Source organism: Coregonus lavaretus (genome assembly GCF_964263955.1).
Source record: "Coregonus lavaretus genome assembly, chromosome: 2".
Classification (NCBI taxonomy): Eukaryota; Metazoa; Chordata; class Actinopteri; order Salmoniformes; family Salmonidae; genus Coregonus; species Coregonus lavaretus.
The window spans coordinates 57176611-57192472 of NC_139989.1; the positions used below are offsets into that span (position 1 = coordinate 57176611).

At 47.8% G+C, this 15862-nt stretch overlaps 1 protein-coding gene across 1 annotated transcript in view; it reads right to left on the reverse strand.

Moving 5' to 3' along the window:
• Positions 1–454: 454 nt before the first annotated feature.
• Positions 455–15862, reverse strand: part of LOC311142990 (Na(+)/H(+) exchange regulatory cofactor NHE-RF2-like) — a 62508-nt gene continuing 47100 nt past the window's right edge. Inside the window, exons 4-6 of the mRNA XM_084178776.1 lie at positions 3721–3874; positions 3221–3339; positions 455–3023 (exon numbers count right to left, since the gene is read on the reverse strand). Of these exons, the coding sequence (XP_084034902.1) occupies positions 2856–3023; positions 3221–3339; positions 3721–3874 (441 nt within the window). The 3' untranslated portion in view covers positions 455–2855. The remainder of the gene's footprint in view (positions 3024–3220; positions 3340–3720; positions 3875–15862) is intronic.

Below are 15862 nucleotides of genomic sequence, written 5' to 3' on the forward strand. Positions count from 1 at the left end.
GGACCTTGCGTGCGCTGCAGGATTTTAATCTATGACGGCGTAGTGTGTTACTAATGGTTTTCTTTGAGACTGTGGTCCCAGCTCTCTTCAGGTCATTGACCAGGTCCTGCCGTGTAGTTCTGGGCTGATCCCTCACCTTCCTCATGATCATTGATGCCCCACGAGGTGAGATCTTGCATGGAGCCCCAGACCGAGGGTGATTGACCATCATTTTGAACTTCTTCCATTTTCTAATAATTGCGCCAACAGTTGTTGCCTTCTCACCAAGCTGCTTGCCTATTGTCCTGTAGCCCATCCCAGCCTTGTGCAGGTCTACAATTTTATCCCTGATGTCCTTACACAGCTCTCTGGTCTTGGCCATTGTGGAGAGGTTGGAGTCTGTTTGATTGAGTGTGTGGACAGGTGTCTTTTATACAGGTAACGAGTTCAAACAGGTGCAGTTAATACAGGTAATGAGTGGAGAACAGGAGGGCTTCTTAAAGAAAAACTAACAGGTCTGTGAGAGACGGAATTCTTACTGGTTGGTAGGTGATCAAATACTTATGTCATGCAATAAAATGCAAATTAATTACTTAAAAATCATACAATGTGATTTTCTTGATTTTTGTTTTAGATTCCTTCACTCACAGTTGAAGTGTACCTATGATGCTTCGTAAGTAGGAAAACCTGCAAAATCGGCAGTGTATCAAATACTTGTTCTCCCCACTGTAACTCTCTGTCCATCCCTTCTGAAGTGAAACAGAAAGACAGCCCAGTCTGGAGTAGGTGATACAACCACTATGTCAGTCTGTCATCACTCCACCACAACATGACCATAACATTACCATAACATCACATCCACACTGAATGTTGTAAGCTTTCTTTGATACTCTGGGCTCACTTTCAATCCCTTACAATATCCATCTTGGTATTTCATACATTATTTGTATCTATACTTTTGCATATAAAGGTGTTAGGCTCATAGATGGAGATGTTCATAACAAGTAATAAAGCATTATAGATGCTCATAACAAGTAATAAAGCATTATAGATGCTCATAACAAGTAATACAGCATTATAGATGCTCATAGCAAGTAATAAAGCATTATGTTTGCTCATAACAAGTAATAAAGCATTATAGATGCTCATAACAAGTAATACAGCATTATAGATGCTCATAGCAAGTAATAAAGCATTATAGATGCTCATAGCAAGTAATAAAGCATTATAGATGCTCATAACAAGTAATACAGCATTATGTTTGCTCATAACAAGTAATAAAGCATTATAGATGCTCATAACTAGCAATAATGCATTATACCTGCAGGCTTTACGTAAATGTTACAAGGTGTTACATAGATCTCATACATCTTTACAGTGGTCATATCATCCCCAGACTATCTTCTCCTTCTATGGTACTTTGATGTCCCAATCCTCATATATCTCTGAGCAGTGTAGTGGCTTCATGTTGCTGCACGTCTTATTAGCACCCCCTGGTGTACTAGACAGACAGTGTAAAAACTCCACGCTTGATCTATTCACTCTTTAAACTGGTGTCAGTCTAAGGTACACCCTCTATTTATCAACACCTTCAGTCTGATTGTAACAATACCCAGTTTGTCCATGTGGTTCTTTACATTAGCGGTCATTCTCTTTCTTCATTTACTTTGACTGATGATCAAAGTAACACTATTGGGGACATAGAAATACAATGACTTGATTGAGGAATTTCCGTTCGAGTAATTATATTTCTATGTCGGGGACATTGGGATATGAAATAGTGGAGAGGATGTCATTGATGTTATAAAGATAAGGGTCCCTTAAATAGACTAACACCGCTTTGGAATGAGTGAAGCAGGGCTCTAAGCTAGATAATCATAGTGGGCGTATGTGTGTGTGTGCATGTATGCATGCGTTTATTCAACGTATCTTAAATGCTTTCATATTGAGAGGGAGGGATGGATGGAGTAAGGCTTTTGATTGTCTATGCATTGTTAACACCATCTATGAATACCAGTTCATATCCAACATAGGGAGCAAAGTGGAAATGTTATGACATTATGAGAAAACAGATCAAAGATACAAATACAAAACTAAACTGAACAGAGATGATACAGAAGCAATGTTATTCAGCCTCTAGTTTGTGCTTTTCCTGGTGATCGAATGCTTGAAGCCTGAGGTGCATCGATCATACACTAAAATCACAGGAGGATCATGGGAGGAAGAGTTTTATCCATCTTTGGGCGTCCTTTCCTTCTCTTACAGGGTCAAAACAAACCCCAATGTTCAAGATCAGGTCACAGTGTTCACAAACATCTCACATAGTCCGTATTCCCCATACTCCATATAGGTGGTGTTCTATACTTTCTAAATACAAAAATAAGTGCCTCCTCTCTCCAGAGCAGTCCTCAGAGGAGGTAGGATTTAGTGGTAGAAAATTAGGAGAATTGGATGGTTTAGGGAAGGAGGGATGAGGGGAAGGAGGGATGAGGGGAAGGAGGGATGAGGGGATGGAGGGATGAGGGGAAGGAGGGATGAGGGGATGGAGGGATGAGGGGAAGGAGGGATGAGGGGAAGGAGGGATGAGGGGATGAGGGGAAGGAGGGATGAGGGGAAGGAGGGGATGGAGGGATGAGGGGAAGGAGGGATGAGGGGATGGAGGGATGAGGGGAAGGAGGGATGAGGGGAAGGAGGGATGAGGGGAAGACGGATGAGGATTGCCAACGTTCAAAGAACAACATTCTATCTGCATATTCTCTTTTGTTGGATTGGGTGGTAGTGGTGGTGGGGTACCGGGTAGGGATGTTGAACGTAAGTTTCAGAAATGTCTGAAAATTGACAGTCTTTCTGCTTCTCTCATTAGGTAGCAGAAAAGTTCAGAAGTTGCTGAAGAGCTGGTGTTTTTTGTCCCAGTCCATCTGAGGGGCTCTCTTCTTGGCTCTCTTGGCGTGGGCCTTCTCTTTGGCCTCGGCCGCCGTGGGACTCAGGAGCAGGCCGATCTCAGCAAACGGGTCCATCAGACGGTCCACCTCGTCCTCTCCCAGCTAGACAGTGAGACAGAGACAGACAGACAGGCAGACAGACAGACAGACAGACAAACAGGCAGGCAGACAGGCAGGCAGGCAGGCAGGCAGAGAGACACAGACAGACAGACAGAGAGCGAGACAGAGATTAATATCGGAGATTACTGGGTATTTATAGTGTGGATTGACACACACGAGCACACACACACACGTCTCACCTGCAGGCTGTTATCTGGACTGCTCAGGTCAGAGTGGTGTGACTGGATGGAGCGAGTGGTGAAGCTGCCGTTGATCTGAGGACTTGGGGAGCCGTTGGATATGGACGGACCGTCATAGTCTGGGAAAGAAGGGTCAGAATTACGCTCTAGGTGCAGATCTAGGATCAGCTTCTCTACCCTTTCCTTCCTCCAATCCTAACCTTAATCATTAGTGGGGGAAATGCAAAACTGATCCACCCTATGGGCAACTTCACCCTATACCCAGAATTGCAGGCTCTGAGATTTCGAGGTAAGTAATCTGATGCTGGCTTTTATGAACTACACTGTAACATTTCACTATAGATTAAGATCATCAACACCATTATTGCCTTCTCAATATGTAACTGTAAAATGTAGATGTACAATTAGACTAGAGACTTGTACTGAGCTGTACTGTGGTTTATAAGAGTACACTTTGAATAAAGATTCTGTTTTACAGGTATACATTGGTGTAGGCCTACCTTTGACGTGGCTGGCCAATGGGGTGACGCCCATCTTCTTAAAGTGATCGTCTGTGTCAGGGTCCACCACCAGAAGTCTGGTCTCATCTCCTCCTCTCTTTATGAAGGCCACGACCTCCGCATGACGCATGCCCTCGACGTTCACCCCATTCACCTGAAAGGAGAGAAGGGAGAGAGCAGGGAAGAAAGGGTGTTATGAGTGAGAGATGTTAGATGTCTCCATCTATACTGTTTTCTGTGATCTGGCCTCGTCATTGTCTCAATGTTTCAATGCCCGAAAGATGTTCAAGGCTGTCTGGTTGTGAATATGAATACAGATGGAACCCTGTTCACAATACATCTAGATCCTGGTGCTGGTTTAGACAGGAACAACTAAGTATCCAAAACAAGTTTTTAAAAAGCACACTAGTGATGTTGGTTGGTCGGTCATCTGTCATTACTGGTGTGCAGACTTTACACTGGTTGACTTACAGTTGATTTCTGATATGTCCACATTGGACCAGTGCAGCAGTTCACAGGTCTCAATCCAACAACATTCTCTTTACCTGATCCAGTGTTTATAGAGAACATATTCACAACTGTCCAAAACTATGGTATAGCCTAAACTAAAGTACTTACTTATTAAGATAAGAATCAACTGAATATGCAAACAGTTACTTGATCCAACCAGTAGAAGGTGCTATGCACCAAAACAATAATTTTCTACGGGACTCAATGAAGAGTGAGAACAAAACCTGTGAGGTATCAGACACACATTTTTGCATGAGGGTGCATAGAGAGAGAGAGCCTATTCTTCATTCTTTCCTCAATGACCTACAAGCCGAACAGAATATATTTTACATTCCATACCACATTACAACAAGGATGGAACGAGCATGTAAGCTAATGGGCTCTAACAGTAGAATGTTATTTATTTGTTTCCCTTTCAAACACTTTTTTTCTCTCTCTTTGGTCATAGTAATCCCTCTTTCATTGGTTCGGAAACTTGTGAATTCAGCTCAAAAAGAGTGAGGGGTGAGTGTGTGAGGGAGAGAAAGAGAGGGGAGTGATAGTGTAAGAAAGGTGAGAAGAAGCCCTCACACCCCAGTCACTAACATGTCAGCAAGTTTTTGTTGGAAAGTTTCTCACTGTGACTTTCCACAGACTCCTATATATCCCATTAACTTTATTCAGCTAGTACTGTAGCTTTGCACGGTGCTGCCTGCCTTAACGCTGGTACACCATCAAATATTGATGCCTAGCTTCTGCTGAACCAATAGTGTGGGTTTCAGGTATCAGTGTCCTGAGGGGGATATTGTTTTAAAATTCACTAACGCTGCTGCTTATGAAGTGAGGGCAGTAGGAGGTGGTTGTGAAACAGACTGGTCTAATACACTGTAACAGCACGGCTACATATCAGACTGGTTTAATACACTGTAACAGCACGGCTAGATACCAGACTGGTTTAATACACTGTAACAGCACGGTTAGATACCAGACTGGTCTAATACACTGTAACAGCACGGCTAGATATCAGACTGGTTTAATACACTGTAACAGCACGGCTAGATACCAGACTGGTTTAATACACTGTAACAGCACGGCTAGATACCAGACTGGTTTAATGCACTGTAACAGCACGGCTAGATACCAGACTGGTCTAATACACTGTAACAGCACGGCTAGATATCAGACTGGTTTAATACACTGTAACAGCACGGCTAGATACCAGACTGGTCTAATACACTGTAACAGCACGGCTAGATACCAGACTGGTTTAATACACTGTAACAGCACGGCTAGATACCAGACTGGTTTAATGCACTGTAACAGCACGGCTAGATACCAGACTGGTCTAATACACTGTAACAGCACGGCTAGATATCAGACTGGTTTAATACACTGTAACAGCACGGCTAGATACCAGACTGGTCTAATACACTGTAACAGCACGGCTAGATACCAGACTGGTTTAATACACTGTAACAGCACGGCTAGATACCAGACTGGTTTAATGCACTGTAACAGCACGGCTAGATACCAGACTGGTTTAATACACTGTAACAGCACGGCTAGATACCAGACTGGTTTAATACACTGTAACAGCACGGCTAGATACCAGACTGGTTTAATGCACTGTAACAGCACGGCTAGATACCAGACTGGTCTAATACACTGTAACAGCACGGCTAGATACCAGACTGGTTTAATACACTGTAACAGCACGGTTAGATACCAGACTGGTTTAATACACTGTAACAGCACGGCTAGATACCAGACTGGTCTAATACACTGTAACAGCACGGCTAGATACCAGACTGGTTTAATGCACTGTAACAGCACGGCTAGATACCCGCCTACGCTCTCATAACTAACTGTTACATAGGAAATGAGTGAGTGCCTGTTAAGGCTAGGGAGAGACTAGGAGAAGGAGGGAAAGAGAGAGAAAGGGAGGAAAGAATGTGTAAAACCAAGAGAAGTTGAGTGTGTGTGTATGAAATGGAGAGATATAGAGAGAAAGGGGAGATGAATAAGTGTGTGAAACAGAGAGAACTTAAGTATGTGTGTGTGTGTGTGTGTGTGTTGTGTGTGAAAGCGAGAAAAAAGAGAGCGTGAAAGAAAGCGAGAGAGTGAGAGTTAAGCAGTGATAACAGTTACTGTGCTGACCCCTTCACTATCAGAAAAATATCTCCATCTATTCTTTCTATCCATCTCCCCTCTCTCTCTCCCTCTCTCTCTCTCTCTCTCTCTCTCTCTCTCTCTCTCTCTCTCTCTCTCTCTCTCTCTCTCTCTCTCCATTAGAGTAGGTGTCAGAACATAAGGCTCAGTGGAGTCGTCACACACTAATTGGTAGAGAATCCTGTCATCATACCAGCCCTAGTTTATGAGGAGGAACAAGTCCCCTTTGTGTTGGGCTAGGGGAGCAGGTGTTGTCATGTTTCATAGCAGCAGCAAGTCTTCACAATCCAACACAACAATACAGCCCACTCAAGCTAATTAATAGGGCCCTTGTTCATTAGACGACTCCCACACAATAAAAGTCACTGTAGTGCTAGTGGGCCAAACCTGTTTTTCATTGGAATATAGTGCTGTTTGAATGCTTTACAGAGCAGTCGTTTTAAAGGTACTATCATAATCGTCAGTATTAGCTTAGATCGTAGATCCTGGAATGTTTCCAATGGTTTACCTTTGATGTTTTGTGTGTGTGTGTGTGTGTGTGTGTGTGTGTGTGTGTGTGTGTGTGTGTGTGTGTGTGTGTAAGCGTCCACTACCCGGCTGTACTGTACTGTACCCAGGTGTCCTAGCCAAGGTGTCAGGGACAGTACACTGAGTTCCTGGCTTAATGGGGCAAAGACAGGTCAGGGTTGTGTTCATTAGGCACAAAAAATACAACTTGAACAGGGAGATGCTACCTGGTTTAGTCAAATTTTTACATTTTTTGTCATTTAGCAGACACTCTTATCCAGAGCAACTTACAGTTAGTGAGTGCATACATTTTCATACTGGCCCCCCGTGGGAATCGAACCCACACCCCTGGCGTTGCAAGCTCCATGCTCTACCAACTGCTCTACAGGGGACTAATAAGAAACAGTAAATGTTGTTTCCTGTTGCAAAACATTTTGAAATGTTGCATGCCTGAATGAACACAACCCAGGAGATTAGGATTGTGTGTGGTTGTTTTATCAGGAGCTGAAGCCACACCTGGGAAGTGGAGAGAGCTGAATGGATGAACTGATGATATTCTAGAGAGAGAGAGAGAGAGGGCTGGATGGATGAACTGATGTAGTATGAGAAGCTATGAAAGGAACGAGAGAAAGATGAGCGCGGGAGGAGAGTCTCGTCCTCGCCATCCTCATTGAAGCGAGAGAGAGGTCTGTCATGGGTCTTCACCTCGCTAACGAGCTGCTGACAGACGGACCAAGCAGTGCACCGTGCCACACGGTTGCTTAGTCAGAGACAACCTCCATTAGCCACAGAGAATAACACAAACATAATCAACCTCTAGTCAACCACTGAGCCCACACACCTGCCTGGGGATACCTAGGCCAAACCCCAGGGGCTCTGCCTGCAGTTTCTGCAGATACAGTGACCTAGCCACTTAGCATTAATCCAGCTATAACTAACAGACACAGCATTAAAACCAATGACTGAGTGAAACAGGGCTTCACTGACTACAGTTTACTGACACTGACTGTATAGGGGAAACTGCTCTAACTGCATAAGGTAAAAGTAGTCCTTAACCCTTAACCACAGATCTAGGATCAGATCAGCCTACCCCCGATCCTAACCTAAATGATTATAGGCAGTGGTGTAAAGTATACTACATGACCAAATGTATGTGGAAACCTGCTCATCGAACATCTCATTCCAAAATCATGGGCATTAATATGGAGTTGGTCCCCCCTTTGCTGCTATAACAGCCTCCACTCTTCTGGGAAGGCTTTCCACTAGATGTTAGAACATTGCTGCGGGGACTTGCTTCCATTCAGCCACAAGAGCATTAGTGAGGTTGGGCACTGATGTTGGGCGATTAGGCCTGGCTCGCAGTCGGCGCTCCAATTCATGCCGAAGGTGTTTGATGGGGTTGAGGTCAGGGCTCTGTACAGGCCAGTCAAGTTCTTCCACACTGATCTCGACAAACCATTTCTGTATGGACCTTGCTTTGTGCACGGGGGCATTGTCATGCTGAAACAGGAAAGGTCCTTCCCCAAACGGTTGCCACAAAGTTGGAAGCACAGAATCGTCTAGAATGTCATTGTATGCTGTAGCGTTAAGATTTCCCTTCACTGGAACTAAGGGGCCTAGCCCGAACCATGAAAAACAGCACCAGACCATTATTCCTCCTCCACCTAACTTTACAGTTGGCACTATGCATTGGGGGTGTTACGGATACAGGCACACTAGTTAGACCTGAGCGGACCACCCACTGTATTTTTGTATGGTTAGCAGTAGCTTAGCGGTTCTAGAGGCAGGCAAGATCAGTTTAGGGGTTTTTGACTTTATTGTTTCATTCCTTGGGTCCAGCTCAGCCCCTTTTCCCCAAATCGTTTACTGTGTGTTTATAATAAACATTTTGTGTTTGACGGTAGCATATGGTTGTCGGTGTATGTTGTTCTCACTGTTCCTTGTCAATATTCTAATTCGCATGAGTTATGTTACGGGTCTCTTTTGCATCCACCCTAGACTTTTAAAGCCAATGTTTGTCTAGGGAGATTACATGGCTGTGTGCTCGATTTTATACACCTGTCAGCAATGGGTGTGGCTAAAATAGCCGAATCCACTAATTTGAAGAGGTGTCCACATACTTTTGTATATATAGTGTACTTAAGTACAAATACTTTAAAGTACTACTTAAGTAGTTTTTTGGGGTATCTGTACTTTACTTTACTATTTATATTTTTGACAACTTTTACTTTAAAGAAAATGATGTACTTTTTACTTAATACATTTACCCTGACACCCAAAAGTACATTTTGAATGCTTAGCAGGACAGGAAAATGGTCCAATTCACGCACTTATCTGTCACAGTTTCGGCCGAGGCTGCTCCTCCTCCTTGTTCGGGCAGGCTTCGGCGGTCGTCGTCCCCGGAGTACTAGCTGCCACCGTTCGATGTTTCATGTTTGTTTGGTTTTGTCTGTTTGTACACCTGTCCCTTGTTAGTGTGTGATTTGGTTGCCTATTTAGGTTTCGTGTGTGGGGGCAGGTGTTATGTGGTATTGTTTATTTGTCAAGCTGTTGCTCTGTGATATTTACTCTCAGGATTGTTGTTTGTTCCGAGAGTCCGCACTGTGTGCGCTATCGCCTTTTTACGCACTGTGTGTTTTGTGCGTACTGTGTATTTTGCCTCCCGGTTGGGTTGGCTGTTCGCCTGTTTTGCTGCTGTTATTTTGTGACTAAAGTCTGTTGACGAACGCCCGTGTTTCCTGCGCTTGATTCCTCACCGCATCTACACTCAGCTACTGACAGAATACCACATCACACCATGGAGTCAGCAGGAGCACCCGCGCCGACAGAGGTCATGGAGGACCGTCTTCGTGGACAGGAGGACCGGATTAACCAGATCGGGCACGCCTTGGATCGGGTGATGAACACTCTCCACCGATGGGAAAGCAGCGGGGTACCCACGCCCCCACCTACCGGACCATCCCCATCGGTCAGTCCTCCTGTCCACATTCCGGAACCCAGTGGGATTCGGCTCTCGCTCCCGAGGGCGTACGACGGCTCCGCTGCCGGGTGTCAAGGGTTCCTGCTACAGGTGGAGCTCTACCTCGCCACCGTACACCCGGCGCCCTCGGGACACGAGAGCGTCTCCGCCCTCATCTCCTGTCTCACCGGCAAGGCGTTGGAGTGGGCCAACGCCGAATGGAGGAGAATGGACGCCGCGACCATCACTTATGCGGAGTTCTCCCGCCGCTTCCGGGCCGTGTTCGACCATCCACCAGAAGGGAAGGCGGCGGGGGAGCGTCTGTTCTTCCTCCGACAGGGGATGAGGAGCGCACAGGATTTTGCCCTGGAGTTCCGGACTCTAGCGGCAGATGCAGGGTGGAATGAGCGGGCCCTCATAGACCACTTCCGTTGTAGCCTCCGGGAGGACGTCCAAAGAGAGTTGGCGTGCAGGGATACCATGTTGACGTTTGACCAACTAGTCGACATGGCCATTCGGTTGGACACCCTGCTCGCCACCCGTGGGCGTCCCGGATGGGGGTCGCCCATTTCACCCTCCAGCACCTCCGAGCCGAGCCCTATGGAGCTCGGAGGTGCTGGCGCTAGAGAAAGGAGGAGTAGGAACCCGAGGGGGGCCGTCCCCTGCACCAACTGTGGCCGTGGAGGGCACACCGCGGCTAGGTGTTGGGGAAGGTCCCCCGGTGGAGGTGAAGGCAGGCCACGCATTGGGGAGTCCTCCCAGGTGAGTAGGCGCCCTACTTACCCAGAGCTTTCTGTCGTTCACATAACCTTGCCTGTTTGTTTTCCACAGGTAGCACCTCGTTCCCAGCATAAGGCGCTAGTCGATTCAGGCGCAGCTGGGAACTTTGTAGATCGCCAGTTCTGTGTAGAATTAGGGATTCCCCTCCTTCCCGTTGATAAGCCTTTCCCTGTACATGCCCTAGATAGCCGTCCGTTAGGATCTGGGTTGATTAGGGAGGTCACAGCGCCCCTTAAGATGGAGACGCAGGGGGGTCATGAGGAGACGATTCAGCTCTATCTGATTGACTCTCCTGCTTATCCGGTGGTGCTGGGGCTTCCCTGGTTGATTACCCATGATCCTACTATTTCGTGGCGAGAGAAGGCTCTTAAAGGGTGGTCTGCTCAGTGTGAGGGGCTGTGTCTGGGGGTTTCCATAGGGGCGACCTCGGTGGAAAGTCCGAATCTAATGCCTGCACTGCACATTCCCCCCGAGTATGAGGATTTGACACTAGTGTTTAGTAAGACTAGGGCGGCGCAGCTGCCGCCTCATAGACAGGGGGATTGTGCGATAGATCTCCAGGTAGGAGCAGCCCTCCCGCGGAGCCATGTGTATCCCTTGTCTCAAGAAGAGAGGAAGGCGATGGAAACTTACATCGCCGAGTCTCTGAGACAGGGATACATACGGGCCTCCACTTCACCCGCTTCCTCAAGCTTCTTTTTTGTGAAGAAAAAGGATGGAGGTCTGTGCCCGTGTATTGATTACCGCGGTCTCAATCAGATTACGGTGAAGTACAGCTATCCACTTCCTCTGATTGCGACGATGACGGAATCATTACACGGTGCTCAGTTCTTCACAAGATTGGATCTCAGGAGCGCATATAACTTGGTGCGCATTAGAGAGGGCGATGAATGGAAGACAGCGTTTAGCACGACCTCCGGTCATTACGAGTATCTCGTCATGCCATATGGGTTAATGAATGCTCCCTCAGTCTTCCAATCCTTCGTCGATGAGATTTTCCGGGACATGCAGGGGCAGGGAGTAGTTGTGTACATCGACGATATTCTGGTGTACAGTTCTACCCGAGCAGAGCATGTAGCCCTGGTGCGCCGAGTGTTGAGGAGGCTGTTGGAGCATGACCTATATGTCAAGGCAGAGAAATGTCTGTTCTTTCAGAAGTCGGTCTCCTTTTTGGGTTATCAGTTGTCTGCGTCAGGGGTGGAGATGGAGGTTGACCGGGTGTCAGCTGTGCGTAATTGGCAAACCCCAACCACTGTGAAAGAGGTGCAACAGTTCTTGGGTTTTGCGAATTATTACCGGAGGTTTATCCGGGGTTTTGGTCAGGTGGCAGCTCCCATAACGTCTCTGTTGAAGGGGGGTCCGGTGCGCTTGCGGTGGTCAGCTGAGGCGGACAGGGCTTTTGGGAGACTGAAGGACCTGTTTACCTCGGCGCCGGTGTTGGCGCATCCGGATCCCGCTTTACCATTCCAGGTAGAGGTAGACGCGTCCGAGGCCGGTATTGGGGCCGTCCTCTCACAACGGTCTGGCACACCACCTAAGCTCCGCCCCTGTGCTTTTTATTCTAAGAAACTCAGTCCGGCGGAGCGGAATTATGACGTAGGGGACAGGGAGCTGTTAGCCGTGGTACAGGCCCTAAAGGTGTGGAGGCATTGGCTTGAGGGGGCTCAACACCCTTTCCTCATTTTGACGGACCACCGTAACCTGGAATACATCCGGGCAGCTAGGAGACTGAATCCTCGCCAGGCCCGCTGGACTATGTTTCTAGCCCGGTTTGTGTTTAAAATCACTTACATCCCTGGGTCCCAGAACGGGAAGGCAGATGCCCTGTCTCGGCGGTATGACACGGAGGAGAGGTCCGTTGAGCCCACTCCCATACTACCAAAGTCTTGTCTGGTGGCACCGGTGGTATGGGAGGTCGATGCAGAGATCGAGCGGGCGTACGCACCGACCCAAGTCCTCCACAGTGTCCAGTGGGTCGGACGTACGTTCCGCTCGAGGTACGCGATCGCCTCATTTATTGGGCTCATACGTCCCCCTCCTCTGGACATCCAGGTATCGGCCGGACAGTTCACTGCCTTAGCACTAAGTACTGGTGGCCAACGTTAGCCAGGGATGTGAGGGTTTATGTCTCCTCCTGTTCGGTGTGTGCCCAGTGTAAGGCGCCCAGACATTTGCCCAGGGGTAAGCTACAACCCCTGCCCGTTCCGCAACGACCCTGGTCCCACCTCTCGGTGGACTTTGTTACAGACCTTCCCCCCTCACAGGGGAATACTACCATCCTGGTCGTTGTGGATCGGTTCTCGAAGGCCTGTCGTCTCCTTCCCATGCCGGGTCTCCCTACTGCCCTACAGACCGCTGAGGCTCTGTTTACCCATGTCTTCCGGCATTACGGGGTACCCGAGGATATAGTGTCTGATCGAGGCCCCCAGTTCACCTCCAGAGTGTGGAGAGCCTTTATGGAACGGTTGGGGGTTTCGGTGAGCCTTACCTCGGGTTACCACCCGGAGAGTAATGGGCAGGTTGAACGTGTCAACCAGGATGTGGGTAGGTTTCTGAGGTCTTATTGCCAGGGCCGGCCGGAGGAGTGGGCGAGATACGTTCCGTGGGCCGAGATGGCGCAGAACTCTCTCCGCCACTCCTCCACCCAACTAACCCCTTTCCAGTGTGTTTTAGGGTACCAGCCGGTTCTGGCACCTTGGCACGAGAGCCAGATCGAGGCCCCTGCGGTGGATGAGTGGGTGCGGCGCTCGGAGGAGACATGGAACGCTGCCCACGTTCATCTGCAGCGGGCCATCCGTCGGCATAAGACGAGCGCCGATCTCCACCGCAGTGAGGGGCCTGTATACGCACCTGGAGATCGAGTCTGGCTCTCGACCAGAAACCTGCCCCTCCGCCTGCCCTGCCGGAAGCTGGGTCGGCGGTTTGTGGGGCCATTCAAAGTCCTGAGGAGGTTGAACGAGGTGTGTTACAGGTTAGAACTGCCTATTGATTACAGGAATATTAACCCCTCGTTCCATGTGTCTCTCCTCAGGCCGGTGGTAGCTGGTCCACTCCAGGACTATGAGATAGAAGAGACTCCTCCGCCCCCGTTGGACATCGAGGGGGCTCCGGCGTACACTGTGAGGTCCATCCTTGATTCGAGACGCCGGATGGGGGGGGTCTCCAATATCTCGTGGAGTGGGAGGGGTACGGCCCGGAGGAGCGGTGCTGGGTGCCGAGGAGGGACATATTAGACCTGTCCCTGCTGACCGAGTTCCATCGGGGTCATCCTACGCGCCCTGCTCCGCGTCGTCCTGGTCGTCCCCGAGGCCGGGATCGGCGCACGGCTGGAGCCGCGCGTCAAGGGGGGGGTACTGTCACGGTTTCGGCCGAGGCTGCTCCTCCTCCTTGTTCGGGCAGGCTTCGGCGGTCGTCGTCCCCGGAGTACTAGTTGCCACCGTTCGATGTTTTATGTTTGTTTGGTTTTGTCTGTTTGTACACCTGTCCCTTGTTAGTGTGTGATTTGGTTGCCTATTTAGGTTTCGTGTGTGGGGGCAGGTGTTATGTGGTATTGTTTATTTGTCAAGCTGTTGCTCTGTGATATTTACTCTCAGGATTGTTGTTTGTTCTGAGAGTCCGCACTGTGTGCGCTATCGCCTTTTTACGCACTGTGTGTTTTGTGCGTACTGTGTATTTTGCCTCCCGGTTGGGTTGGCTGTTCGCCTGTTTTGCTGCTGTTATTTTGTGACTAAAGTCTGTTGACGAACGCCCGTGTTTCCTGCGCTTGATTCCTCACCGCATCTACACTCAGCTACTGACATTATCAAGAGAACATCCCTGGTCATCCCTACTGCCTCTGATCTGGCGGACTCACTAAACACAAATGCTTTGTTCGTAAATTATGTCTGAGTGTTGGAGTGTGCCCCTGGATATCCATAAAATAATAAAACAAGAAACTCGTGCCAACTGGTTTGCTTAATATAAGGAATGTGAAATGATTTATACTTTTACTTTTAGCATTTACATTTACTTTTGATACTTAAGTATATTTAAAGCCAAATACTTTTTGACTTTAACTCAAGTAGTATTTTACTGGGTGACTTTAACTTTTACTTGAGTTACTTTCTATCAAGGTATCTTTAATTTTACTCAAGTATGACAATTGGGTACTTTTTCCACCACTGATTATAGGCACCCTGAATCAGTGGGTAGGGAGTAACTTCACTTAGCGCTAATCTAAAATAACACACACAGGGTTTCAATGACAATAGATGAACCACTCTGAGCTGAAACTGTACACCCAGACTGTGTTCATTAGAAATCCCTTTCACTTGGCCCTGTCAAAACACAGCTGATACTGTTGAGCCCCATTCATACAGGAAGGGAGAAGGCCAAGGCTTTTAACTGTGTTGTGTTCAGAAGAGGACACCAATACAGGTTCTTGATCTTGACCTTTTTGAATATGATGTGGTGGAATGTCACAGATGGTTGCTGAATGCTGCTTTGCAGACATATTGTACGGAAGGTAATGCATAGACGTTGAATGAGAGTCTATTGTTATTGGTTGAAGAGCACAGTAGAGACAGACAGTACTGTATTGTATTGTCTGAAGTATTTGGTCTCTGAGTGCTTACAGTATCTAGGCAGTGGGGAGGGAAGTCAGTGGAATGTCCTACAGTACTGCATTGAACTATACCCTGTATTAACCCAATGGAGCCCATTGTATTTACTGTCCTGTGTTGTCATCTGTCTCTGTCTCTCTCTCCCAGTGCGTGTGTTTATTCAGGTTCAGGGCAGGGTCTCTCTCTCTCTCTCTCTCTCTCTCTCTCTGGATGTGTGTATTCAGATTCAGGGCAGGGTCTCTCTGTCTCTCTCCCTTGATGTGTGTATTCAGGTTCAGGGCAGGGACTCTTTAGTATCTATATAAACATGATAAAGCCTATTTATGGACCTTAGAGGACATGGACAGGGAGTCACTTGGCCTGCTATTGTCATCTAACAGACACAGGAAGCTAGCTCCCATAGCTACAGTTCACTCTCACTGTTTCCTGTTGTTGGACAGACAGAGGGACATCAAAGCATTGAAAGTAACTTCTCCCTCTAGTGCCAGTGTGTGCAGCTGTCTGTGTTACTCATACTGTATGGGCAGGACTGGACTGGGATAGCCGTGTGTGTGTGTGTGTGTTTGCATGTGTGATTGTGTGTGTGTCTCTTTGACCCTGTTGGGGTCTACTGTATCCAACTGCTCTGCCTGTCATA